Here is a 27,139-nt window from a genome sequence, read left to right as displayed (position 1 = left end):
TTATTCTTGTATACTTTTGGAGATCAGATGTGCAAAACCAATTTTACTGGGCCAAACGGCATCAGCAGCGAGGCTCTCAATTTCCTTTCCTAGCATCTAGAGCCGAGCTCCTCGGCTCCGCATTCAAAGCCAGTGGCCTAGCATCTTCTCTGTGACTTTGCTTCCTTCCCTCCACTTCTCTCACATGGCCTTCCTCTTTTTTGCTTGTAATCTCCCTCCACCTCCCTTTTTTAAGAACACTTAGTGATTGCATTTAGGACCCACTTATGTAAACAAGAATTAAATCCACATCCTAAGATCTTCAAATTCATCATATGTGCAAAGACTTATGGATAAAGTTCAACATCCACAGGTCTAGGGATTAGAACAGGGACATCTTTGGGGGTGGGATCATTATTCAGCCTACAACAAAAGCTGTTATGAATATTCAGACACAAGTTTTTGTGTAGATATATACTTTTATTTCTCTTGGATGAACACATAGCTATGGAATTGATGGGTCATATGGTTAAGTACATTATTAACTTCATAAGAAACTGCTAAACTATTTTCCAAAACAGTTGTACCTTTTTACATTTTTTACCAGCAACATGAGAATTCCATCCATTCTAACGGTATTGTCAGTCTTCTTAATTTCAACCATTCTAGTGCGTATGTAGCATATCTCTTTATAGTGGTTTTAATTTGCATTTCCCTGATGAGTAACGATATTGAGCATCTCTTCATGAGCTTACTAGCCATTTATATATATCTTCTTTGGTGAATGTGTCTATTAAAACCTTTTACCTGTTTAAAAAATTTTGGGTATTCCATCTTCTTCTTATTGAGTCTTGTGTATTGCAAATACAGTCTCCCAGTCCTATGGCTTATTTTGCATTTTCTTAACAAAATCTTTCCAAGAATAAAAGTCTAAGAATTGATGAAGTCCATTTTTTCTTTTTTTCTTTCATAGTTCATGCTTTTGATATCCTAAGAAATCTTTGTCTCTTCAAGGTCGCAAAGATTTTTTTTAAAAAAACTTCCCAAGTGACTCTCTCGAAAAGAAGAAGTTGAGAACTACTAGTCTATTGGGAATCTGACCTAGCTTTCTCAATTTAACCTGACTTTCTGCCATAGAACCTTAGGGTAATAAAGATAAAACAGTTACCTGAAATACCATAACAGGCAGAATAAAATTCAATCTTAGGACTGTCTGAACTGACTGCCTTCCAAGCCTAAGAGTAAACAGCTGTTAAGGGCTAGAAAGTGTGCCTGGAAAAGCCAAGTTGGAGGTACGTTTAGAGTGTCCCAGCTAAGTGAGTGGGGGAGAGAGAACAGGGTGGTCTTCTCCCCGGTGGGAAAAAGCACATCCAAGTTTATTTCAGTTTAAACTAAGACAGTGAGAGAAACGATTTCTCTTCTTGGTGGGATCCTTTAGTAGAACATGCCCCGCAAAGAGACGAGATGGAGCTGAGAGTCAGAGTTGGTAGAATTCGGCCCCCGTTTTTGAAACCACCGCATTAAACAAATGAAGGTGGCAGCAATAATATTTGCGCAGACCCTGGTTCCAACAGGGGTTAGACAGACTAAGCTTTCATAACATGAAAGGAGGTGTCAGGAGCACCAAACGGGCTCAATTTCCCCTGGAGTCTTACACAAAGTGCGCCTGTTTCTAAGTTGCGGACAGGAGGCTACTTTCTTTACATGTTATATTTAGCTAAAGGAATCTCTACCAGGACTTCAGGCAACATGTGAAATATGTCCCAGCAGACATAACCACAAACCAGAGGGCCAGCAGGGAGCATTCCTTAAGGGGGTTCAGACCAAAGAGGGGCCAATTGTGCAGCCACCCTGACATGCCCAAATTAGCGGAGTTAGCTTCCAGTCAGGTTTTCGGGCAGCTCTCATCTTTAACGAGTCTTTGTTTCCCTCTAACTAGAGATTCTGCCCCTAGGGAGAAAAACGTGCTGCTGTATTTCACTTTCAACATCAGGTGCTTGCCCAGACACCAGGTAGGAGAAACAACCGAAGGATCCTTTGAAGGGTTGCATGCTAAAGAAAAGGTTAGTTTAATTCTGTAACTAAGTGAAATATCTGGATTCAATGAAAAACAGCAAGAAAATCCAGAGTACCCTCTACTCTGCATACAATACCTAGAGAGGCCTAACAGAATATGTACGTGGAAAACCTTGGGTTCTAGAGCCTGATGGCTGTATTTAAATACCAGCCTCATTTCTTTTCTTACTTAATCTCTCGAAGCCTCAGTTTCTCCCCCCATAAAATAAGGGTAATAGTAATAACTACCTTATACAAGTGTTGTAAGGATTCAATAAGATAACGCATACAAAGTGCTTAATATTGTACCTAGCACACAAGGGTTCAAAACTTTTGGTTCTGATGATTTATAACCTTTGCCAGAGAATCATTAAGTTTTATAGATTAAAATAAATTTCTTTAAAGTAAGAAAAGCCCTGATTTTTCCCAGTGACAAGCAGAAGATTCAAATTCATGTAAAATACTGGTAAATTTTCCGGTGTCCACAGCTGAACCAGAGATAAAGGTACATTTTCTTTGTGTCTCCAGAGAAATGTGGGTTTTCCCTTTTGCTACTGGAACCAAATTTACAGGTAAAATAAGAGGTGTATTTATTCTACATATTTAGATTTCACTGTGGTATCTCTTGGTTGCTGGCCATTGTAGATAAAAGAATCTGAAACAACACTTTAATCTTTTAAGAAATGTGGTCTTCCACTGCTTAAGCAGGCCCCTTCTCTATACCCACCGCACTTTTGTCCGTCCTTATCTCAGGGATTGCAGCTCACCTTATCACAATGTAACAAAGGTCACCCAGCAACCAGAAGGAGCCCAGTGGAGGGTGTCCCTGTTACCATACAGCTCCAGCGCGTTAGATTTCAGGGGCAGAATGAAGGTCCTATCGCTCAGTCTCCTTTAAGCTTGAGGGAACTAAGGCAGAGGAAAAAGAAGGGATTGTCCAGAGTTTCAGAGTTACTGGCTAAGCTGAGCCCAAGAGAAAGAATCTGTTAGGGAAGGGCTCTGCTTTAAGAGCATAAAGCAAGCCCCGAGAAGCGTCACGAAACTGCCAGGGTGGCCAGGGACACTCCTCGGTTCTCTTATTACTATAGCTCAACCTGTGGGATCCTAATTCTTCATGTGCAACACACTCTAAACAAAGGAGACTGAAACTGTGAGGTATGGAGAGAAACTGCTGCTTCGCCCATTACTAGAAAGCAGAGGGGTTCTCATCCAAACGGATTTAATCTATTCTTAGGATCAGCCAAGCTAGCTTCTACCTTAGAGTTCTCTGCCTACATTGGGACCCCAGGGGAGAGAGAAAAGAGGTTATTCACCCTGTGGGGTGGTAAACATTGGTTATTTGACAATCCTATGGATATCTCTAATCCACTATAACTTAACTGATGAAAAGTTATAAAGATCAAGAGAAAGTCCTACGATCTACAGCTACCTACAACAATATGAACAAATCTCACAAATACAATGTTGAATGAGAAAAACCAGACACAAAAGAGTATACACGGCAAGATTCTATTTACATAAAGTATGAAACTGGGAAAACGAATCTCTGCTGTGAAAAGTCAGGAGTGATGCTATTCTGAGGGACCGGGGACACCCCTCTCAATCCCTTAGTGACAGGAAAGGAGCATGAGGGGACTTCTGGGGGCCCTGAAATATTCTGTTTCTTGAGCTGGAAGCTGGTTACCAGGTATTTTCAGTTTATACAAATGCATTCAGCTTTAAGCCAAAGATATATTCACTTTTCTTCAATGAAATGTAATATACAAACAATCCAGTGATGAATTAGAGATTCTTCCTTACACCCTCAGCATAGACATGCACTGCTTAAGGAGGCCAATGCTTAGACAATGCTCGGAATATCAGTCACGAGTGGATGGGGATACATGCCATGTTTTATGTACACGCCACACACTTAGGCCTTTGGTGAAACGTGAATGGCATTTGCGGAACCGGGGACACTTGTGGCTTTGATAACTGACTGCCTTTGGCATAAACATCTCTAAAATATGGAGGGGTTATAAGATTCTCTCAGCTTGGTTCTTCTCTAACCTTCTGAAATTGGAGAAAAGGGAGCTGAGAGATGGGGTGAAGTCTAGATAGCTAAACATCTCTCATAAAAATTTCTTCTCAGATGAACAGAGGCAATACAGGAGGACACTATCCATCAACCCCTTTTCTTCTCGAGATGGTCTAAGTGTCTGTCAAGATGGTAGAGAAGTGGTATCTGATCACTGGTTCCATCTAAGGTTTAAAAAAAATTTTAATAAAAATTCTATGTATTTCAGGCGTATAAAATGATTTAGTATCACATACACAGTGAAATGATTACTACAATCAAGATAATATGTCATCTCATCACATAGTTCCCTTTTTGTGTGTAGGAAAAGAGCCCTGAAATCTACTCTCTTAGCAGTGTTCCAGTACTGAATACAGTATTATTAACTGTAGTCATTAATTTCAGTCACATACAATGTCACCAAATGTTACCGAATAATTCAAGTTAATGACAAGCAAGCTGGAGCAGATGCTAGGAAGCATGAGGAGATGGTGAAAAGTACCCTCGCCCCTAAATCAAGTAGGGCCCAACCACCGCACAGCCGGGCCACTAAAAATAGCCAATGAGCTCTGCAAGGAGTTATCTTTCTCTTCCTTCTTTCATTCTCAGATGATTGTACTCTTAATATCCTATCTGGACGACACAGGGAAAGCCCCTTCACAGATGCAATTATGTAGATGGACAATGCTAAAGCAGCTCTTTTTTCATACTGGTAAAAAAAAAGAAGAAATTGGGTTCTAATTCCAGACCTACTGAGATCTGTATACTTCCTAATGTTAAGAATCAGAAAACTGACCAAGACCTAAGGCTACTATGGACCACAGTCTTATTTACCGAAGTCCATTCTCCCCCAGCCTCAAATTTTTAACACTGATTTTGTCAACTGGAAACCGGTGAATTCCCTGTGTATGAAACCAATGATACCCCTCTATATAAATATATCCTCTTTTTACATATCACTTGTGGGAAGGTTATTCACCTTCTAAAAAATCTTTTGGAAATGTCAGAGCCTGAATGTTAGACATGGTACATAATGTACAATGGTTGGGGTGTTTGCCACCATTTGTAACCAAAAGTTATGAATAAATGACGCCATTAAGAGCTCGGGTTGAGAGCTTAGAAAAGAGCTTCCTGGGTTTCCAAAAGACTAGTTCGACTATTGACAGGTGAATTTGGCACAAATTTCCTAGGATTATCACAATTAATTTTAAGTTTTTCCTTAGTCAAAATTTTTGACATATACCCAAGGAATTGTGATGAACAATTGAGCTTCAGAAAACATTCAGGGATGGGTTCAAGTTCCACCTGGGAGCACCAAAAACAAAACAAAACAAAAAAACACATTCAAGGACCAAAGACAAAGATATGTCATGATAAGAGTAACCAAATTCATGAGTTCACCTTGGCCAAGATGAGAAGTTGGGAATAGAACTAAACTAAAAACATAAACACACATGGATGTGCTAAATGAACTAGAAGAGGAAATCATAAAGCAACACAGAACATCTCTGAATCTCAATAGCTTCACAAATCACTTAGGAAATTAACCAAATATGGTCATTATTAATATTCACAAATTATGAATTATGCTGCCAGACCTGGGGCTATACCTTGCAAATAGTTCCTTTCCCAGGGCTGCTATAAAACATCTGAGAAAGGAAGAAAAAGAGCCAATTCAATGTTTTCTCTCCATAAGTACGTTTTTAGGGTAAGACCCATGGAAAGCCTTTTAAGTGGGCCAATAAGATATTCTTTCTCTTATTTATAAGATGGTGTCTGTGGTTAGAAATAGCCTATTTACCTTTTTAAAGAGTCTTCCTGAGTCCTCGCTGACTTGGACAAATCGAGGAATGATATTATTCAGGTAGATGTCGCTCAGCGTGGTATGGTCCCTGCTCTCCCGCTTCACCTGGTTTAAGAGGAGATTCCAGCAGTTGACTGGAGAGAGAACATTCTGATCCTTCCTGCAGAGAAACGGCAAGAAAACAAGTCAGCACTGGTGAACAGGCAGGGTCAACATCTCTGACTACAGTCCATGTCACGAAATCATAGCAATCAGAGCCAAACCAGAAATAAAGATGTCTTTCCTGAAGCTGCACGTCTAGTTTTCTCTTTTTCTGAAAGCTCATTGGAGGAAAAAGAGAGAAAATAAGAAGGAGAAGGTGGTGACAGGAAGGAAAGAAGAGAAGTAGGATTATCTGTGGAGCATCTGTTATGTTCTAGAAGGGGGCATTAGTGGTAAAGAACCCGCCTGCCAGTGCAGGAGACACAAGAGACAAGGGTTCGATCCCTGGGTCGGGAAGATCCCCTGAAAGAGGAAATGGCAACCCACTGCAGTATTCTTGCCTGGAGAATCCCACGGACAGAGGAGCCTAGTGGGCTACAGTCCATGCGGTCGCAGAGTCTGGCACAACTGAAGTGACTTAGCACCCACACCTGTGTGTTCTAGAAACTTGGTAAAAGCTTTATATATGTTATCTCATCTAAGCTCCATCATCTTGTTGTCAGAAAAGAATTACCATTATCCTTATTTCACTGATTAAAAAAAAAAACAAAACAACACATACTCAGAGTTGTCTCTTGCCCACAGCTAGTAAGGAGTCACAGAGACAGTAAAAGGGAGTCAGGGACCAGACCACAGTTCTGTACTGACCAGAATGATTCCAGCAGGTCTGACTCCAAATTCCATGACCTCAACCACTACAATATTTGGTTTGTGTCTAGGATTACAGGCAAAAGTTAGTCTCTAGACAAAACCTAAGCTACAGACTAAATCCCTCACATTTTTCTCCCACAGGATTCAATGAAGACAATTGTGGATGCATTTGCCATGAAATTAAAGCATCCACCTCCAATGCGGGAGACCTGGGTTCGATCCCTGGGTTGGGAAGTTCCCCTGGAGAAGGAAATGGCAACCCACTCCAGTATTCTTGCCTGGAAAATCCCATGGACAGAGGAGCCTGGTGGGCTACAGTCCACAGGGTCGCAAAGAGTTGGGCATGAAAAAGTCACTGAAAATTCTTCAGTCCCACAGAACACATCCATGGAGGTTTGATTCCATTGACTGAGCCATTTTCTCATGTCCTGTACAACCAAGAGCATAAACTGTTATCTGAACCGTGCATTGTGAAGATGTTAACAGCCTGAGCGGAGCAGTAAAGCACTAAACCTAGGTGCTCATTTCTACTGAAAAGGATGTGATCTAAAAAAGTTATTGATCAGATAATCAGCTCCCTGCACTAACTTAAGCAACAGAAAGTTTTGCGTCTGCAATGTGGGTTTAAGGAAAGAAATAGAAGGTAGGGCTATTTATCAAGAGCTTACTGTACACTTGGCATATGGCTGGGCCCTGTACTCATGTTGTTTAATTTGAACCCTACAAAACCTGACGAAGTGGGGGTTATCAACTACATTCAGCAGATGAGGAAAAGTTGGACTAAAAAGGTTACAATATCTTGTTCAAGTTCATACAGCTAAAAAGTGGCAATGCTGGAATTCAAGAAGAAGCCCTGTAATTGCAAAGAGAATGCTCTTAATCACTGCAAAGTATCACACCTTGTTTGTTCCCATTTCCCCTCCTGCCTCCCTACAGCCAGACTCTTAATGCAAAGCAAGAAAGCTGTGAATGGCTTGGTTATCGAGTCTGCACTGCCTCCCTTCTTGTGGCAGGCACCTGCGACTTACTTGTAGGGCAGAATTCAACTTAGAAGAGCTCTTTCAATTCAGACGTAGGGTAACCATTAACAAATAATCACACCACACATACTCTGGCTTCTGAACTGCTGCTGCTGCTGCTGCTGCTGCTTAAGTCGCTTCAGTCGTGTCCGACTCTGTGCGACCCCATAGACAGCAGCCCCTGGGATTCTCCAGGCAAGAACACTGGAGTGGGTTGCCATTTCCTTCTCCAATGCATGAAAGTGAAAAGTGAAAGTGAAATCGCTCAGTCGTGTCCTACTCTTAGTGACCCCATGGACTGCAGCCTACCAGGCTCCTCCGTCCATGGGATTTTCCAAGCAAGAGTACTGGAGTGGGTTGCCATTGCCTTCTCCGGGCCTCTGAACACACCAGACCATTAACTCAAAATATCTGTCTAAACAGTACCAAGAGGCTGCTCCAAACCAATGAATATTAAGAGTCCAAACTGAAACTGCTTTATCAGTTCAGTCAGTTCAGTCACTCAGTCGCGTCGGACTCTTTGCAACCCCAGGGACTATAGCACGCCAGGCTTCCCTGTCCATCACCAACTCCCGGAGCTTGCACTGGAGAAGGGAATGGCAAACCACTTCAGTAATCTTGCCTTGGGAACCCCATGAACAGTATGAAACTACTTTGTACCTGCCCTCTACCGTCAGCCCCTGCCCCAGGCACCATGCTTCTGTGGTCGAAGTCCCCAACACGCATGTGCTGATCACTGTGGTAACAACTGTATCCACTTTCCAGGAAGATTAAAAGATTTCTATGGAAATTAAAAATATATACTAGCTAAGACAGAGACACATGTAATTAGTCCACTCCTTTCAAAATTTCTAGCACCGGGGCACAAAAAAGAGGTAAATAGGAAACAATCCTAAATTCAAAACATTGAGATCAGAGCACAGGCACTCAGCAACATTTGATGTTTCCACTGCAAGAGAACTTTCAAACTGATTCCAAATCAGCCCCCCGTTACAAAATCCTAAATAACCTAGTTTTTACTGGGTGACAAGACATCCATGTCCTCAGTAAGCCTGGAATATACCACACAAATACACACACTTTTTAAAGGGGCAGATCTCACATGACCTTAACTTTACAACTGGTTTCAATCTGTTTCTTGTGGGTTGGTGGTCCCTCTTTGTTCTTCTCTATGGCAGTCTACACACATAAAAACAATGCTACAGTTCAAATTTTAAGTGTATAAACATTTGTGTTTTAAATGGACAAAGCACAGTAGTAGGGGCTTTTGTGGTTATAAAAGTGATGCTATCACAATACAGCTGGGAGACAAAGACAGACCTATACTACCACAGAAGGTCAGAGGCACAAGGGCCCAGCTAGTTCGCCATGAACTGAATCCATCACAGGTCACAGGTGGAGGCAGGAGAGGCGAAACCAGCCCAGTACCATGGAAAAGGATGCAGAGCCTGAGTAAACAAAGATGAATTAAAAAGGAAGGGAAGAGGTGGGAATCTTTTAAAATGCTTATCACTCACCACTCATAAATTTATACTTATCAGAACTTCTAAGGTGCTACAAGTATCAGTATTTTTACCACATGCATTTATTTCCATTCTTACAGCAGGTGGTGGGACAGCCATTATTAGTTTCAGTGAGTAGGAGCTTTAATAATGTGTTCTGAGAAACGCTGGAATTACAGTACATTACATTTAAATTTCAAACAACTTTAATACACCCATTCAAATGAGCAACCTCTATTGAAATATGTAAGGGGCCCAGGACCCAGTTTCCCTGCAGCAGATTCCACCAATGTCTCATGGGCTGCCCAGGTGAGCTTTGTTATACGCGTGTTTTGGGATAAAGAATCAATGTATGGGTCCAGACTGTTGAAAAACATGCTATCGATTAGAATGAACGTTGCTCTGTACAGGTTTAGTTTTTAATTCAACCTACGTGTCTCCGTGGGTAAAGCTGTTCAGGTGAGCACACGATTTGACTCACAGTGGCCAAGTTCAACCGCATGCCACAGAAGGCTCAGGCGCGTGGTAGACTATGGCTGGGTAACAGGGGTAAACGCACTGAGTATCACCTAATTTCATTACCAATGCTGTAAAGGTTATTAAACATTCCCATTTATCCTCTAGGTAATGTCAGTGATTCAAATTTAAAACAAGAACCATCTTTCTTTTTCAAGCATATAAATCAATTTAAAACTATCTCAAGATTATGACAACTCATCTGTGTGAGTCAGGATTTCTTGATGCCAAACAACACAAACCAGGACCTAAAATAACTTTGACGCTGAAACTGATATAAACTTGTAACTCTGATTCATAATCGGGGTTCATAAACCCAGCCTCACTGTTCCCTCTGATTATAAACTGGTACTTCAAAAAAGTAGATTTACACCAATAAAACACTGCTTTAATCTGCTGCATATATGAGAGCTCTGTGTAAAATCTTTGTTTTAAAAAAGGAGTCTGGCCCTAAAACAAAATTATATTAGACTCCGCTATCTGTTTCTCCCAGGATTTCCCACTCTCTTTTACTACTAATGTAGCTTTCATACAATATTTTTGGTTCTTTGAGTTTGGACTTATTTCTTATTTGAGTTTGGACTTATAAGTTCTTTGGACTTATTTCTCCTTCCAACAGAGGTGTTTTAATTAATTCATTTATTTATTTTGGGACAGTGATGTGGGAGAGGTGTGGGGCATGTGGAAGAAGGGGAACACAACTCTGCTGTAGAGATGATTTTCCCAGCCAACACGAACAAAGGCGGAACACACTTCAGGCTGGAAAACGAGCAAGTCAACGAGACGTGATTTCATAGGGAGCATATTAAGGTTCTGCTAGAGTGGTTTCCTGCTTCAGCAGCTTTGCAGCTTGATTTTATTTGGGGCTGCTAGAGCCAAGGGAGCTTCATTTGGTCAGGAGATTGAAATTTGTCTTTATATCTTTTCCATCTATCACTTGTTTGTACAGTTTCTTTACTTTCCCCGCCCCCAGAGTCTTAGGTTGTGTGATACTTGGGCCTTTAAAGAAAAGGGTCTGAATCCCTCAGGCATGTGCTGAACAGCTGCAAACCTCCTCAAACACTAATCCCTAAGAAGCAGACAAAATATCCAGAAGTATTTTTCTTACTTAAAATTTTTTTTCAGGAGGAAGATCAAGAAAATGTAATATTGTAATTGAGAGGGAATGACTCTGGAGTCAAAAAAAAGAGGAAAAAAAAAAAAAAAGGAGGCCCAGAAAGTCACAAGCCAACTAAGCATCCACAGACGAGATGATCATTATAAATGCACTGAAAGAGCTAAACCTGTACAGTTGAATCATTAACTTCAAATACAATAGCCCTTCAACTTAAACTATTGATGGACGTTCAACACATTAGCCACCAAATTCTTAAAGGGATTCCTCTAAAACACTAAGGTGAAGAGCTGACTCAGTCTCCGTCGACCTCGGGAGTGCACGTCCCTTTTTTTCTCTATCCCCCTGTCCGGTTTCAGCTGTCTCATCTGTAAAATGGACACATGCCCCGTTGTTGAACATCTAGCTCCCCCAAAATCTCCAAAGCATGATCGCAAACCTGCAAGCTCTCCTGGCTTAAGGTTCCATTTAATTAACGATTGCTACGTTCACAGATCTGCAGACAGGCTGCATGATGCAAGCCTGGCATTACTGGGATGGCTTGAGCTTCTGTGGTGCTCTACTGAGATTTGTTTCCCTTTGGGCCAGTGGTCTCTGCGTTGCCCACCTCACAAGGCTGTTGTGTGGCTAAAATGAGATGCAGGGTGCAAAAGAATTACATCAACACTAAAGCACTATCCAAATGTGAAGAAGTATGATTTTTATTTCCAAATACACTAGGATTCAGCATTCATCAATTTCCGACATGCTCCTCACCCGGCCCTGGGCCAGGGCCAAGAGCGCAGCCTGCTGCAAATGCACAGCCCTCGGCAAATAATGGCTGGGATCAGACAGCAGCAACAGGCAATTAACCAAGCAGCTGTAAGTCTCTGGGAAGACGTGAGGGAGATACCAACGGGAGAGCAGAATTTAATCTTCCACTGTCCTTCCCCCAAGGGGCAAGGTGAAGGAGCAGCCCCGCGATCCACACAGGGAACTGTGCTGAGGGAGACAGGAAGGAAGCCACAGCGAGACCAGAATGCCAGACCCCTGGGTGCTTCTGCGCTTCCACTGGGCCCCCTTTCCCACCTTTCCTCTCAAACCTGCCAGTCTGTACATGAAGATGCAAATATCGATACATCTAAGAAGGTGGTTTCTCACTTTTAAAAACAGACATATATGTGCTGTTAGACAAAAATCCAAATGAGTTAAACAAGTAACATCTTCCAGTACAGATTATTGAGTACCTAGCTATGAGGAGGATTAAAATAAAAAAAAAAAAAACATAATAAACATAATAAAAGGGACTATTTAGTGATAGTTGGACAGGACACTGGTAGCAAGGAGGAGGCTAGATTTCTATACCTAAATTCCTTCCTGGTGCCTTGATTACAATGAAATGAACTGAGGCAGCCGAAGAGATTATTTTATTCAGATGAGTGTTATTAGCCTTTCTGGCTTATTTTCTCTATTATGCATTTTGCTGATGCTGACAGAAGCAAACCTGCTGGATAGAGAGGCAAAGCCTCAGCGGATTTATGGCTTGACAGTGCCATGCATAAAATCAGACCCTTGCTGACCCAGATAAGCCAGAGGATGGATGGGATTTGCCAGGGAAGGTGTTAAAAGAAGATGAAGAAGAAAAAATCACCAAGGTGGGAACTGACTTGAAAAAGATTCTGCCCATAATGGTTGCTGCTGGTTGCGTGACCCAGTAGTACAGCGGGAGCCTGGAGGCATCTTTCAAAGATAGGCAGGCGGGCAGACAGGGAGGGGGCAGGCACACTTCCCTGAGCTTATCACAGCGACAGCTTCAGCTTTGCCAGCAATGAGATCAGAGTAGGAGAGTTCAGAGACAGAAAGAAAAAAGGGCCAAAGGCAGAAAATGTATATTCTACATACGGAGAAATGAGCTCTCCAATTTTCAGGGATAAGTTAATACTACAAATTGTCTTCAGTGGCCTAGACAGATGATTAGAAAGGATTCATTCAGTGGTGTACCCACCTTACTCAAAATAGTCTAAACTGTCCCCTATAATCACGTGTAGGGGAAGAGCTGTATGGAAATGGAATTCTTGTGGCTTTGGATCAGTTCCAAGGAGTCCAGCCACACCCTTGGGATAATGGCATATTCGAGAGCTGGGAGCTTAGGAATCTGCTTTGAAGTTGAGAACTGGACTAGCACGTGTATGACATCTTAATGACTATTTCCTGAATGACTGTAGGACCAAGGTCCCCCTGAGTTAGGTCAGAGAACTGGGAGTGGTTCCCAAACCCGAGCCATTGTATTAATAGATGCTGAATGGAAATGTCTCCATCAATTTATGCTAGGTGAGAGATTTTGCCTTCCCTTCAACCACCCCTACCCCACCGATGTTCGTGGTGGGGAGGGGAGGTTAGAGCTTCACTCAAGACAGCTCTGGGGGTCATAAGAAGAGAACTGGTTGAAGGGTGGCTGACCTAAGATGTGAGTATTTCCCACCCTGGTTTCTTGAAAAGATTTCTTATTGTCCAGCCTCCTTCTCTGAGTCCTTGATCTTGAAAGTCTTCTTATTTCATTCATTGATGCAACAAATACTGATTGAGCACCTACTATGTACCAGGCACTGTTCTGAGCATTAAAGGGAGCAAAAGTCTTACTTTCGACCAGGTTCTTCCATGTTTGCAGACCTCCTGGATCTAAGACATGACTTTTCTGCTCCTAAACTGTCCATCAGCTTTAGCCCACATCTTACCCCAGTCTTGATATTTGGCTGACCCACTGTGAAATCCTGATTTGGCTGACTTAGAAGATCTACCTGCCCACCAGACCACTCATGGCTGCTGTAGACCTGGGTCCTTCCCTTTATTTACCTCCCATGTCTCGCCACTAGCATTCTTAGAACTATAGGGAGGCATAATCAAAGAGATTACTAAACCCTCTTAATGCACTCTGGGTACAATCTAAATGCTGGAGAAGAAAAACTACCAATATGATCAGGAGAACTAAGGGCCTATACATTTACTTAAGTATTAACATTTCCCCCTGACAGCTCCCCAAAATAGGCTATAATCATTTAAAATTCTGAGCTGATTAATTCACTTAATTAAAATAAAATATCATAGCAAAAGTAAAAGACATAACGAAGATATGACTGATAACCAAAGAACAAAAAAAGTCATATATATTTCTCATTAAAAAAATTTTTATAACCATCTACATTAACAGTTGGACCCACATATTCCATAGAATAATCAGCGAACAACACTACAATTATTTCTTCAGTTTTTTTCTTGTCTGGTTAATCAAGATGTCACCAGAAACCCCATAAGTAATTATAGCACATGACAAACGTACAGAGAAAAAAATACTCGCAGATGTGTTAGCAGATTTTTTAAATGAATGAAATCTTGGGAGATGACTGAGACAGACAGTCTGGCTCACTCCTGGTAGTTCATTGTAGAAAAATAAATACCTGTCTGTGCCAAACTGGAATGATGTCACTCAGAAATCCACACACTTATTTTCAAAGCAGTAACCACTACCTTGGGAGAAGGCATCTCTCCGGCATCAGGCAGAAGTGGAGAAGCTTATCGACAGCCAATAACTCTTCCTGCCTGGCAAACGGTCCTTACACATATCAAGCACCAACAAGCCGCTTGGGAAGAAAGGGTATCCCTAAGATTTAAACCTCCCCCTGCAGAATACCTGTTATTGAGACAATGTGTTTCCTTACTTGGCTCATGATAACAATGAAAAAGGAGAAATACAGCAATATGATTTGGTCCTGTGAAACTATAATTGTTGTCTAGTTGCTGAGTCGTGTCCGACTCTTTTGCAACCCATGGCCTGTAGCCCGCCGGGCGCCTCTAGCTATGGGATTTCTTTTCCAGCAAGAATACTGGAGTGGGTTGCCATTTCCTTCTCCAAGGATCTTCCCAACCCAGGGATCTGTGAAACTATAGAACTACATATAATGAAGTCTAAATAGTCATCAGATCAGCTGCCTGCATGGTCATCAGTTCTCATGTGTTATTTTGAAATTTATCTTGCCTTACCGGAAGGAAGTCTCTTGAGGACAGGGGATAGTTTGGAATATTCAATGAATGTCTATCACCAAGAATGGGTGGGTAGTTAATCAGCACTGATTAATGACAGATGTCACAGCCACAGAACACAGTAAGCATGGAGCACAGTAAGACAACTCATTTAAAGAACAGTTAACATCTTCAGCCTCCACCAACCCTGCCTAATCAACGACTGCAGCATGAATCTGGGTGGCTGTTGAGTGACTGAGTTTGTGCACCCACAGGTTTGTGTGCTCTAAATTACAGCATATTATTAACCAGCCGATACTTTGCTGGCAAAAGTTTAAAGGGCTGGATGGAGTAAGAGATGCCCTGGTCAATTTCCAGATTAGTACGTTATTGAGTTCTACAGGTCTTCTGGGTAAACAATGATTACCCTATCCCAGCAAGACGGTACTCTGTGGAAGGTGCCCTGAACCATGCTGATGACCTACAGTCTAGTCTTAATTCTGCCACTTGCTGACCAAGTAAACTTGGATACGTCACAGATGCAATCTGGGCCTCAACATTTCTTCATCTGCTTAATAAAATAAATGGGGACAGCAGATCTTCCCTGCCTAACTCACATGGCTATCAAAAAGGTCAAGTCAAAGGTGATGTCCATTAAAAAACTTCATAAACTCTAAAGTGTTCTACACCTACAAATCAGTATCATCATGTGTTATTACTGCTGTAACTACTATTATTACATGACAGTTCATACAATGTATTTACATTCACAAAGCAAAGTAGCCAGAGTCCTGTCTGAAAAGACAAACATGTCCCCAAATTCCCAGGCCTTATTATACAAGTTTGCAATGAACTTGCTTTATAAATTCTGTACCTTGTCCGTGCACTAAATAGGAATACATTCTGTTGTTATTAACTCATCTGGTTCTCTGGCAATTCCCAACCTCAGTGAGTCTCCTGTGGACAGGAGACCTAGGGGAGGCTTTAAAGGGAAGACTTCTACAGTGTAAAAGGAAGCAGCAGAGGGTACAAAAATAAGAAGAAACACAAAACAGAATTGTGGAATTTCAGAGGTAGAAGGGACTTTCAAGATGGTCTAAAGTCTAACCAAACTTTTCATTTTATTTTCTAAGTGAGGAAATTGAGGCTCAGGGAGCCTGGGGTCACACACAGTGGCAGAGCATGGGCAAGGATCCAGGTCTCCTGACCAGCAGTTGCTTTCTTATTTTATTGTGGTTGCTGCTCTGTTTCAACTAAGATGCCCTTAGCAACTATAAAGCACTGGTGCTGAAAGAGTTAATGGACAGTGTCCAGCTGCCCAAGCCCCAGAGCGCAGAGCTATTCTAAGACAACACATAACAGGAATACCAAGGGTCCGTGAACCCAGAGGGAGCAAAACTGCTGGTGCCTAACGGCGCCGAAAGCATGTTGACGCACTGCATGTGGTTATACATGAAAGGCGAGCGAATAGGAAAAGCAGTCTCCAATCCTGCCATTCTAATTTGGGGCTGACTCTGGGCACCTACTGGAGGCTGACCACACCCCGGCCACTCTGTACAATGACCCTTCAGTTCCTTCGCGCCCCGTTCCGTGGCCCCAGTTAACTCCTTCTCTGCCTTCACAGGGGCCATAACAGATCCTGGAAAAAGAGCCAGATCAAAGCACAGCAAGGTCCAGGAGTGAGCGTGGGTAATGGGGCAACTGTAAAGGGAAGATTCTCAGTTTGGATTCAGAGGATACCCACTAAGCTCTACCATCTCCAAGCAAGTGTGTGATCGGAAGCCTGGGGCAGCTAAGCTCCAAAGTCCGTTAGGGAGTAATTTCTCCAAGTGTGAGTGTTCAGGACCCCAAATCACCTTACATCAGGATCTCGTGCGGTGCTGGTTTAAAATCCGGATTCCTGTGGCCCTCTCGCCAGAGATTCTGATTTGCTACAAGTGCAGGCTGCTCAAGTCTGCATTTTAAATATTTACACCAGGTGACTTCAGGCACGCCAAAATTTTAAGAACCAATGCTCTTAAAGCAATGTTTTTCAAACTGTGGGATACAGCCCATTAGTGGGGCTTAAAAAGTCAACTTAGCAGGTCACCAGTTAGCATTTCTCAGAGAATGAAACAGAAGACAGTGGGACAGAATAACACAGAAAAAGTAGGAAATGCCAGAGCGCATCACACAGAGCAAAGATATCTAGGTATTGCTTAAAAACATGCTGTTCTTGGTTATAACACCGGCATAAAGAACATATATATATGTCTGTGTGTGCATTCCAGCTCACAGTATAAGATATTCTGGGGGGTGACTACATACCCCAGACCCTTTTATGAATCTGAGGATTTTCTTCCACATATTCACCTTCAAAGAAGGGAGGAAAAAAGAGCGGGGGAGAGCTTACAGGGAGGGAGCAGGGAGGGTCTCATCTGTACACACATCTTAATTTGCACGAGTCAAGAGTTCCTGACCTTCAGAAGCCCATCCCCTGAGGACTTCTCCTGGGACAACTGCTACAGCATCTAGTACTCTGGTCACAGCAGACACCTAATAATTACTGGACTATGTCAACAACTTTTTCCTGATGCTCTGTAAATGACTGCCAATGTTGCAGTGTACCCTGTAAGAGATGTGGCCCCACTACGCTGATTCCCTTCCTCTTGTGTTCAGGGTGACTAGAAATGTTGAAGTTAAACAATGCTCTCTGAACATTGGGAGAAAGCTGATAGCAAATTCCAAGCATAAGGTTTCTGAAAGCAATGGTGTGGGCCCAATGTCACAGCGATTCGAAGAGCACACTCCCTGTCCAGAGTACCCAGGGCAGCTTGCGGCACTGGCATCTTTGCGCACCCCTATGGATTAGTCAGGAGACGAGTGTACACTTTAGTCCCGATGTAATGATTTCTCTGACCTACTGATACCCACATTTAAAGACACAGAGACCTAGCCTCACTTTCTCTACATGACTAGGAGGACAGAAATTCCTTAGTCCTTGATGCAAGATTCCAAAAGGGCGCAGCCTATTAGGAAAAAAAGGAACAACACCCAATGACTGTCAACACCATCTCATCCCACACCTATCTGTGTGTAGAGAGGATGAGTATGTGGGTTAAGGTTTTGCCGAATGAGGCACACAGAGGACGGAAGGTATAACGTGAGAGGAGGCAAGGGGAGATGGGGGAGTGGGCAGGGAGGACCACTGAGAAGACAGAGAGTCAGACCTCAAAACTAATCTAAAGTTCCCTGATGCTTTTCAGTAATTTGTTTTCATGTGGTGGATATTGGCACAGCATCTAGGATGCTTTGGGCCCATCTGTTTTTGAACTTAAGCTGCAGGCAAGATTCAGAACAGCTGGAATCAGTGGCACTGACCATGTTACATGCGTCTGGAGGAAGGAGAAAAATAAAATGAGTGTGTGGGAGACAAAGGAGGAGGGTTAAACAGAACAGAGAAAGGGGAGTCTGGAAGCTATCCCCAGAGAGAGAGGAGAGAATGTCCAGGTCAGAACGGATGCAAAAGAACTACTGGAGAGGCCGGCGCATCTGAGTGAGGAGGGCCATGGAGGAGAAGTGGGCCATTAGAACTGGAAGTCAGCAAACAGGGCCGAAACTTCTGCAAGTCCCGGTGTCCAGGAGCAGGGCCCCGAGGCTCCGCCTCTGAGGGACCGGATCAAGCTCCTCCAGAGGCCCTACATCAGCACAGTACACGAGCTACATGAGTCCTCACAGTCACAGCCGAGAACTGAGACAAAAGCTAGATTCTTGGTTCCCTAAATGCGACGTTAAGTGATCGTGAGAATGAGAATGGGACAGGAGTAGTCTTAGGAGAAAGTGGCAAGGGTCCCAGTCCCTAAGAGGGCTTTCCCAGAGTCATGGCAGGTGCAGGGAAGGGAGTGGGGGTCCACAGGATGGTCCTCAATTAATGCTTTGTGGCCCTTTGAACACTATTTTGGTTCCCAAGGCTAAAAACAGACAAAAACAAGGACCTTCAAGCTAGTATTGAAATCTAATTAGTAGAGTCAAGCTTTTTCAGAGCACGGGTTAGTGATTCTGAAACTACTTTGTATGTACTCTGCTGCTGCTAAGCCGCTTCAGTCATTTCCGACTCTGTGCGACCCCATAGACGGCAGCCCATTAGGCTCCGCCGTCTCTGGGATTCTCCAGGCAAGAACACTGGAGTGGGTTGCCATTTCCTTCTCCAATGCATGAAAGTGAAAAGTGAAAGTGAAGTCGCTCAGTCATGTCTGACCCTCAGCGACCCCATGGACTGCAGCCTTCCAGGCTCCTCCGTCCATGGGAGTTTCCAGGCAAGAGTACTGGAGTGAGGTGCCATTGCCTTTTCTGTGTATGTACTCTGCTGCTGCTGCTAAGTCGCTTCAGTTGTGTCCGACTCTGTGCGACCCCATAGACGGCAGCCCACCAGGCTTCCCCATCCCTGGGATTTTCCAGGCAAGAACACTGGAGTGGCTTACCATTGCCTTCTCCAATGCAGGAAAGTGAAAAGTGAAAGTGAAGTCGCTCAGTCGTGTCCAACTCTAGCAACCTTGGGCAATTAAATACATATATGGATAATGGGGATCAGGTCTCTCAGTGTTCAGGTAACACAGTCACAAATATGGAAAGGGGAGAAAATAGAATAAAACATGCAGTGTTGGATTGAATTGAACATACTGATGTTTACTCCTAGGCTCCAATGTAGATAGATAGACAGAGATACAGAAGCATGTGGGTATGCGTATATGCATACATATAGCTGTTCACTATTTCTATCTACTCAGGGGGACTGTAAACAACTCTGTTCCAGTAGCAAAGAGCACATCTATCACCCATTGTTTCTAAAAACCATTTCCCACTAAAAGAAACCAAGGCTCTTTGAAGAAATGGCTCCAAAGCGGAAGCAAAGAAATACAAAATGTATCTAGAACCTGTTGCTGTACCAGGAAGTATAAAAAGTACTCAAAGAATGATGGGGGCATGTAAAAAGGACACAGAAGCCAGCCTGAAGGGACTCTATCAGCCAAATGTAGGATACTGTGAGCATTAAAATAAAGACATCAAAGATCGCAAATCTGTTGAATAAAATCAGAATCCATGAATTCACATTGATAGAAGCAAACAAACATACCACCAAACAAATATGATGGGGGAGAGAAACCTCTTCCTTACAGTAGAGTCCAAGTGATAAGATAAACGTAGAAGGGATGATGGAAACTGGAAAAATTACTGCTTGGTAACCATCGTAATAATAGGTTCAAACAAGAATCATCAATAGATGCTAAAACTAGTGAGTGTAAGGTCTGAGGAATAACATGATATTTACATGGCCTCAAATGGGACAACTCATGAACGATACACTGAAAACAAGAGGATATCCCCTCTATGGTTTTCCTTCCCGAAGCAGATAACCCAAATAAAGAAATGTTAGATATTAACGAAAGTATCAAATTGGAGAATATTCTACAAAATAGCTGGACTGAGTGCTCCCCTCAAATGTCAATGTCATAAAATACAAAGAAAGACCTGGAAATCTTCCCACTATTAAAGGAAACTAGATAAGACAGTTGAATGAAATGAATAATCTTGGACTCTCTTTTGCCAAAAAGGAAATATTTGAAACAAATTATAGATCTGAATATCTGTAGATTACACAATGTTACTGTGTTAATATGTACACTTTGATTTCAATAACTATATTACCATTAGGTCAGAGAACAACCTTATCTTTAGTAAATACACATCGAAGTATGTAGGATTAAAAAGGTATCATGTCCATAACCTATGCTCAGTGTTTCAGAAAAACAAATATGTATGTGCATGAGTTGTGTGTGGAAAGAAAGAGAAATATAAAGCAAGTGTTAATATGTTAATATTTTTGTACAATCTGGGAAATGGTATACAGAAATTCTCTGACCGATTCTTGAAACTTTTCTGTAAGTCTAAAATAATGTCCAAAAAATTTTTAAAGATCTCATTCTGGATGAAAAGGAAATCAGTTCTTGCGTCTTCCCTTTGGCAGTAAATACATGCTACTTTGTCTTATCTTGTTCATAAGCCTTCAGTCTTCTGGGGGCAGAGGTTGGGTCCTATCCATCCTTGTGACCCTGGCACCTGCCAGAAACTGCTGGTCACTGCTGATGATGATGAAGCCAAGTATCCATTACTGAATCACAATAATACAGGAGCCCAAGAAGGTCACCCAACAATTCTGGCTCCTCAATCTTGAACTCTATACCTTGTCAGAACACACACATTCATAGATGCATATATATAAACCTTAAAATATTTCACATCAAGTGGTAACCTCTATAAGCTAAAATACTGGCTTCTTCTGTGCATATTTAATTCCTAGAACTGCCCTAGAATAAGTGCTAAATAAATGTCTGCTGAAAGGATAAGTGAACCCCACATGCTAAGATTGGTGTTCACCAAAACTTCCTATGCTAACTCACACCAGGGCCAGGAGTGGGCATAGCGTAAGGAAGTTCTCAGCCCCCAAAATAATACGTGAAAAATCTTATCCAAGATTTCCAAGCCAATTCTTTCTGGCTAGAATGGCTCAAAAATAGGTTGAGATCTGACAAATCACTTCTGTCATTTGATTAAAAGGTGAGAACTTTTCTATAGTCTCTTTAATTTGATATCAGGAATGCCTACTAAAAAGATGTATTATATGTATTTTTTCCATATGGCTTCCCCGAACTGTAAATTGTAAAGTGGCTTTCCTAATCAGTCATCATCTGTCTGGATACTCAGTATGTATATCTGGGGGCTGGGAGTTTAGTGAGCTGAGGATTAAAAAAAAAAAAAGCAGCATAACTGAATTCTTTACAAGCCACATTATCTTCATTCACTTCCAATTCCTGATGAAACTGAGACCTGGCAAAACCAACACTTAGAATGCACAAGAATCAGGTTAGCATCCGAGACAAAGCCCCTAACAATACCATTTAATCCACATATTAGAAGCACCAGGAAGTGCTAATGGAACGGTGTGTGGCACGCCTGCCCGAGCGTGCATGTGTGTGTGTGTGGCACTTGGTGGTAGGGAAGGGCACACATTTCTACCCAGGACCAGAGAAAACAGGATCAAGGAGGCGGCTGACAATCTAGCCCATGTATAAGAAGGGAGGCAGGGAGAAAGGCAGAAAGTCAATAAATCTAAGAAGCCGAACCTTTCTTAATTGTGCCTGCCTTCCTGGGCTTATCTGCCCTCTATTCAGAGTCCACTCAATGCCTGTGCTTTGTCTTCCAAGGGAAACGTGTGAGGCATCATATCCACCTGTACACTGCAGCATCAATTCTGTACAGCTTCCTCCTTTTGCTAAATCCTCGAGATGCTGCCTGTAAATTCAAAGAATTTCAAGCATCAACAGAAACCCCCACCCCCACCCCGAGAACTTAGTTATGAACATCTGTTGTTTACAAGGGTTCAGGCTGAGAGCTGCCAGACTTGCTCTGCAACCTCTACTTTAACACAGAGGCTGCCAGGGAGGGATGTCTGAATTTCATGCAAGGATGCCCTGTCCCAACTGCTTAAGCAGAAATCGGCAAACACAGCTCAGCATCCTCCCGCTGAAGATAATCCTAGTTTGTTCGATTCATTTTCTAATCCTGGCTCTTTAACCAGCTGCACCCAAAATATGCTAAGAAGCAGAGCTGTGTTCATTGATCTTCCCTGAATTAAAACCTAAGGGGCAATGATTCAACGACCGGTGGAGGTGTATAAAGGCAGGAGATAGTGGAAAGGATTTCAATTCTGAAAAACCAAACCCCTACTTTTTTCTCATTCTCCCTAAATCCTTCATTAACACTGAGCTCTTCCCATATGATTCTGTTTCTTTTCACAGCATGATACTTCAGTGCAGCACAGAAATTAGATATTAAAGTCTTTACTTCAATTAGCTTGGGACCAAATCTAATTGAGAACATAACTGCTATCCTGTACCTCTCCCTGGCTGAGCCAAGCACAGGTACCTCCCAAGCCCTCCACCTTCCCTCCCTCCTGGTGACGACTGAAACCTGCTTTACACGGGCTCCTATTTTTAGATTCGTGTGCCTGCGTGCACATGTGTGCTTATTCTTCTCTTCCGACCTGTCTTATTTTTCCCCATTTCAATTATGAGTGTCCTTACAGTAGAGACTGTCTTTTCTTCTTATCTTGCAAACCCTCCCACTTAACACAGCCATCTCCCAATAAAGATGACATGGCTTTTGCCTTTAAAAGAGAACTGGATCAAAGTCAATTCATTTAATTGGCTACGAATTTCTGAGAATGAAAGAACCCACCGCACATTGCTTCCTGCGTCTGCTGTGGAATTGTGGGCTTACAAGAGCCAGGAAAATGAATACTAAGAGTTCCTTGTGCCCAGCACTGTTGTTAAGGGACAAGATCACCAGGGTCTGTGCCTGGCAAGCTGAAAGACCAAGGTGTGTCCTGCTGACATCTCAACAGCAGAGCCCACGAGACACAGGAAGTCCCCAGCTTCCAACATCCTCCCAACTGTGCATAAAAGCATGTTTTGCTCCCAACCTGCCCTCTATCATTCCCTGCACTAAAAGAATGATATGAAGTCATTTATGCAGACGCTTGTAAGCTTCTGTTTGGCCTCATGAGACAGACAGCCCCATAAACCACAGTTTGCTGTGCTCATGACTGAGATTTGGGCTGCCCTGGCCTGCCGGTCCTGCCAGTGGCTGCTGCAGGAGGCTGAACAGGCCTGACTGGTGTTCTTTTATTCACCTGCGGCACAGTTGGGACCTGTGGGCCTCAACACTACACCTTTAATGATTAGGCAATTAGTGCTAACTATTAACTCTGTGAGGGCAGGACATCAGAGGGTGGTTGTAAGACAAATTTCCTCCTCTTGATGATGGTGAGCCTGAATCTAAAAATAACAAGTCAGGGTTCACTACCTGGTTCAAGGCAGTTCATGACGCCTAACGAAAAGACACCTTACCAGCCAAAACACACAACTGCTGAGTTCTTATAAGAACGGACGTATAATTACACAGAGTCACTTAATTACATATCTCATCCCAAGGCAGTCGTATCATAAAAATCAAGAAGCAGAAAGTCTGTCATTCGAGAGGGCCCATAGCGGTCACTGAAGTAAATGGAGACTGACATGCTATTACCTAGGGCTAGGCTTAAGAGCGCTTAACTCTGCTTAGGGAATAAATGGTGAATCTGATCTACTATTAGCTATGGTGTAGCTGTATTTGGTCCCAACTCCTCAGGAGTTGGACAAGAAAACACTGTCACTGATATTTACATTTACTTTGGGTCAAACACTGTCCTAAAGGCCTCACATTCACTTAATCAGCATAACAACTCCATGAGGTAGATACGATTATTATCCACGATTTGCAGATGAAAAAACTGAGCCAGCTAACAACCTTCATGTAAAATCACATAGCTAGTGAGCAGAAAATCCAAGATCAGAGCCCAGAAAATCTGGTTCCAGAACCTGTGATCTTGACAATCAGGCTACATTCCTTCTATGGTGGTGACAATTAGGTCAGCTACCATTTTTTGAGCAGCTAGTAAGTTACTCTTTGGAAAAGGCCCTGATGCTGGGAAAGATTGAAGGCAAAAGGAGAAGGGGATGGCAGAAGATGAGATGGTTAGAAAGCATCACCAAATCAACGGACAAGAATTTGAGCAAACTCTGGGAGATAGTGGAGGACAGAGGAGCCTGGCATGCTGCAGTCCATGGAGGTGCAAAGAGTCAGGTATGGCTTATCAACTGAACAACAAAAAGTAAGTTATAGGCACTTGGCTAGTGCTTTACAGATATTGTATCTAATCTTGAGAGCAACTCTTCAAGGTACATTTTACTCTCCACATATCATGGATGAGAAAACTGAAGCAAAAAGGGGTTAAGTGACTTGGTCAAGGTCACACAGCTATAAGTGAAAGATCCAAATTTCTCTGGATTAAAGCTCTCAGCTTTTTCTGCTAAGTCTTAAAGCCTGCCACAGAGCTTTCAAATGAATTTTTTCTCTATTCAAAAGACAAACCACTACTCCATCTTGCTGATCCCCCACATTGCCTGTGTCTTTTCCATCGTCTTTTATCTATGTGTGAGGAGACCTCCCAACTCCTCCAAAAAGGACCCAACCATACTGAGGGTTCTATATGGACTAGGCTAGTGAAAAACTCACCAACAGATCTTTCATTAGTTTCTAAACCAAGCCAGCTTGAGCCATGGCAAAAGGAAACCAACCCTTGCTCAACACCAGATGCTAATTCTGGGCAAAGTTTCCCTGAAGGAACACACAGCTCCCAAATATGTCCAAAGCAAACGAGCAACACACTGGTCCCAAGGAATACGGGCTCTTCCTTCTGGCAGCTTCAGGCTTTTTCCTACTTCCCTCCTCAAAAGCACACCGTACTCAAAGAGGAACTTGCTGGCCCTCCACTATTCTGATTTGCAGTCACAGCTATAATATTGTCCATGGCCGACTGACTCTATTTTTCAACCCAATGCTGTCCAGGGAGGTTGATGGGCAATTTGGAACTCAGCTCCAGAGGAAAAATCCATTGGCAACAGGTGATATAACTGAAGAGACTGTGCGCATTGAAATACTGGGCCCAAGCCCAAGAACGTGGATGCTACAAGAATTTCTCTTTAATGAATTGTGTGTCTAACCTCCCACTGAAAGGAGTACTGCAGGCGGAACGTCTTCCAGATTCCGATCCCCAGTACCTAGCTCAATGCCCGTATATAATTAGTTCCCCAAATGTGAACTGAATGAATACCAAATAAATATATCTTTTTCACTCTCTGCAATCTGAGGACCACCGACAATACACGTTTCCCTTTTTAAACTCCTAACACCTTTACTGTTGGAAGTCAAACATTCCACAGCCTCAACCATCATCTCCCAATGAACATGCCCCAAATCTCTAACAACCCACACATTAGCTCTGAATATAGTCCAGATCTTTAGCCCTGACTAAAGCCATTCATTTTCTGTCAATTACAGAAATTTCAGCTTCAATATCTTTCCGAAGTCTTAAATTTAACAACCCAAAACCAAATTTCGCATATTTCAGCTCTTCAAAAACAGCTCCTTTTCCTAACTTTGGGATTTATATTAAAGGCACCATTAATCTACCAGTCACCCAAGTCCAAAAGAAACTTCACAGCCCTCTTTCTTTTGTACTGCCAAGATTGCCTGAAACCCAAATCCCACCAGTCAGCAGTTCCTGTAGTCTTACGGCACCAGGTGCTCCCTCTGCCTCCAGCCTGGGAGCTCCAGGAGGAGAGAAGAGGGCAGTATCTGTCTGCCTGGCATGCATGTGGCACACGGTAAGAGCACACGTGTGCTAAGTGGACTGAAGGATCAATTTCTATTCTTTTCATCCCTACCACCCCCCACTAATTTAGATCCTTATTACTTACCATGAAAACCGGTTTCACTGTCTCAACTTCCTTGTCATTTGGCAAGCCATCACCATCAAGGTTAAGGTTAATCATCCTCAAATCCAGTTCACACCTCAGCTTGGACGTGTGCTGTGCAAACCTTTACTGGTTTCCAGTGTCCACTGCTTAAGGCCGAATCTCTTAGCCAAGAGTCAAGCTTCACCAAGATACGGTCCTATCTACTTTAGCCCAGGACCTCCATACACACTCATTCCCCCAACCAAACCAGTCTACTTACTGTACCCCAAAAGTGCTTTGTACTTTCCTCTTGGCTACAACATCTTTCCCCTCCCTCGATCTTCATCTGCCAAAATCCTAGCCATTTTTAAGGCCTGGTTCAAATCCCATTCCCCTCTTGAAAGTTTGCTGACTGACCAACTGTGCACTATGCCTTCTGTAGCACACACTTGGTACTTACCCCATATTGCCCTACACTGAAGATCTGTGTTATTACATCCAGGCATAATTTGCCCCTGATTAGATTAGAAGGCAATGGCACTCTACTCCAGCACTCTTGCCTGGAAAATCCCATGGACGGAGGAGCCTGGTGGGATGCAGTCCATGGGGTCGCTAAGAGTCAGACACGACTGAGTGACTTCACTTTCACTTTTCACTTTCATGCACTGGAGAAGGAAATGGCACCCCACTCCAGTGTTCCTGCCTGGAGAATCCCAGGGACGGGGAGCCCGGTGGGCTGCCGTCTATAGGGTCGCACAGAGTTGGACATGACTGAAGAGACTCAGCAGCACCAGCAGCAGATTATAAAGTTAGTGGGCCTCCCCAATGATTCAGCAGGTAAAGAATCTACCTGCAATGCAGGACACACAGG

General features: G+C 42.9%; 1 protein-coding gene across 7 annotated transcripts in view; it reads right to left on the bottom strand.

Annotated features, from left to right (window-relative positions):
• Positions 1-27,139, bottom strand: part of SRGAP2 (SLIT-ROBO Rho GTPase activating protein 2) — a 253,851-nt gene that overhangs the window by 116,007 nt on the left and 110,705 nt on the right. For all 7 annotated transcript variants that reach the window (XM_061382035.1, XM_061382037.1, XM_061382032.1 and 4 more), the window contains exon 4: positions 5,892-6,054. In XM_061382035.1, coding sequence (XP_061238019.1) covers positions 5,892-6,054 — 163 coding nt within the window. The remainder of the gene's footprint in view (positions 1-5,891; positions 6,055-27,139) is intronic.

This window comes from Bos javanicus, chromosome 16 (assembly GCF_032452875.1).
Source record: "Bos javanicus breed banteng chromosome 16, ARS-OSU_banteng_1.0, whole genome shotgun sequence".
Taxonomy (NCBI): domain Eukaryota; kingdom Metazoa; phylum Chordata; class Mammalia; order Artiodactyla; family Bovidae; genus Bos; species Bos javanicus.
Note: the sequence above shows the minus strand (reverse complement) of the source record. Positions and strands in the feature narration are given on the sequence as shown.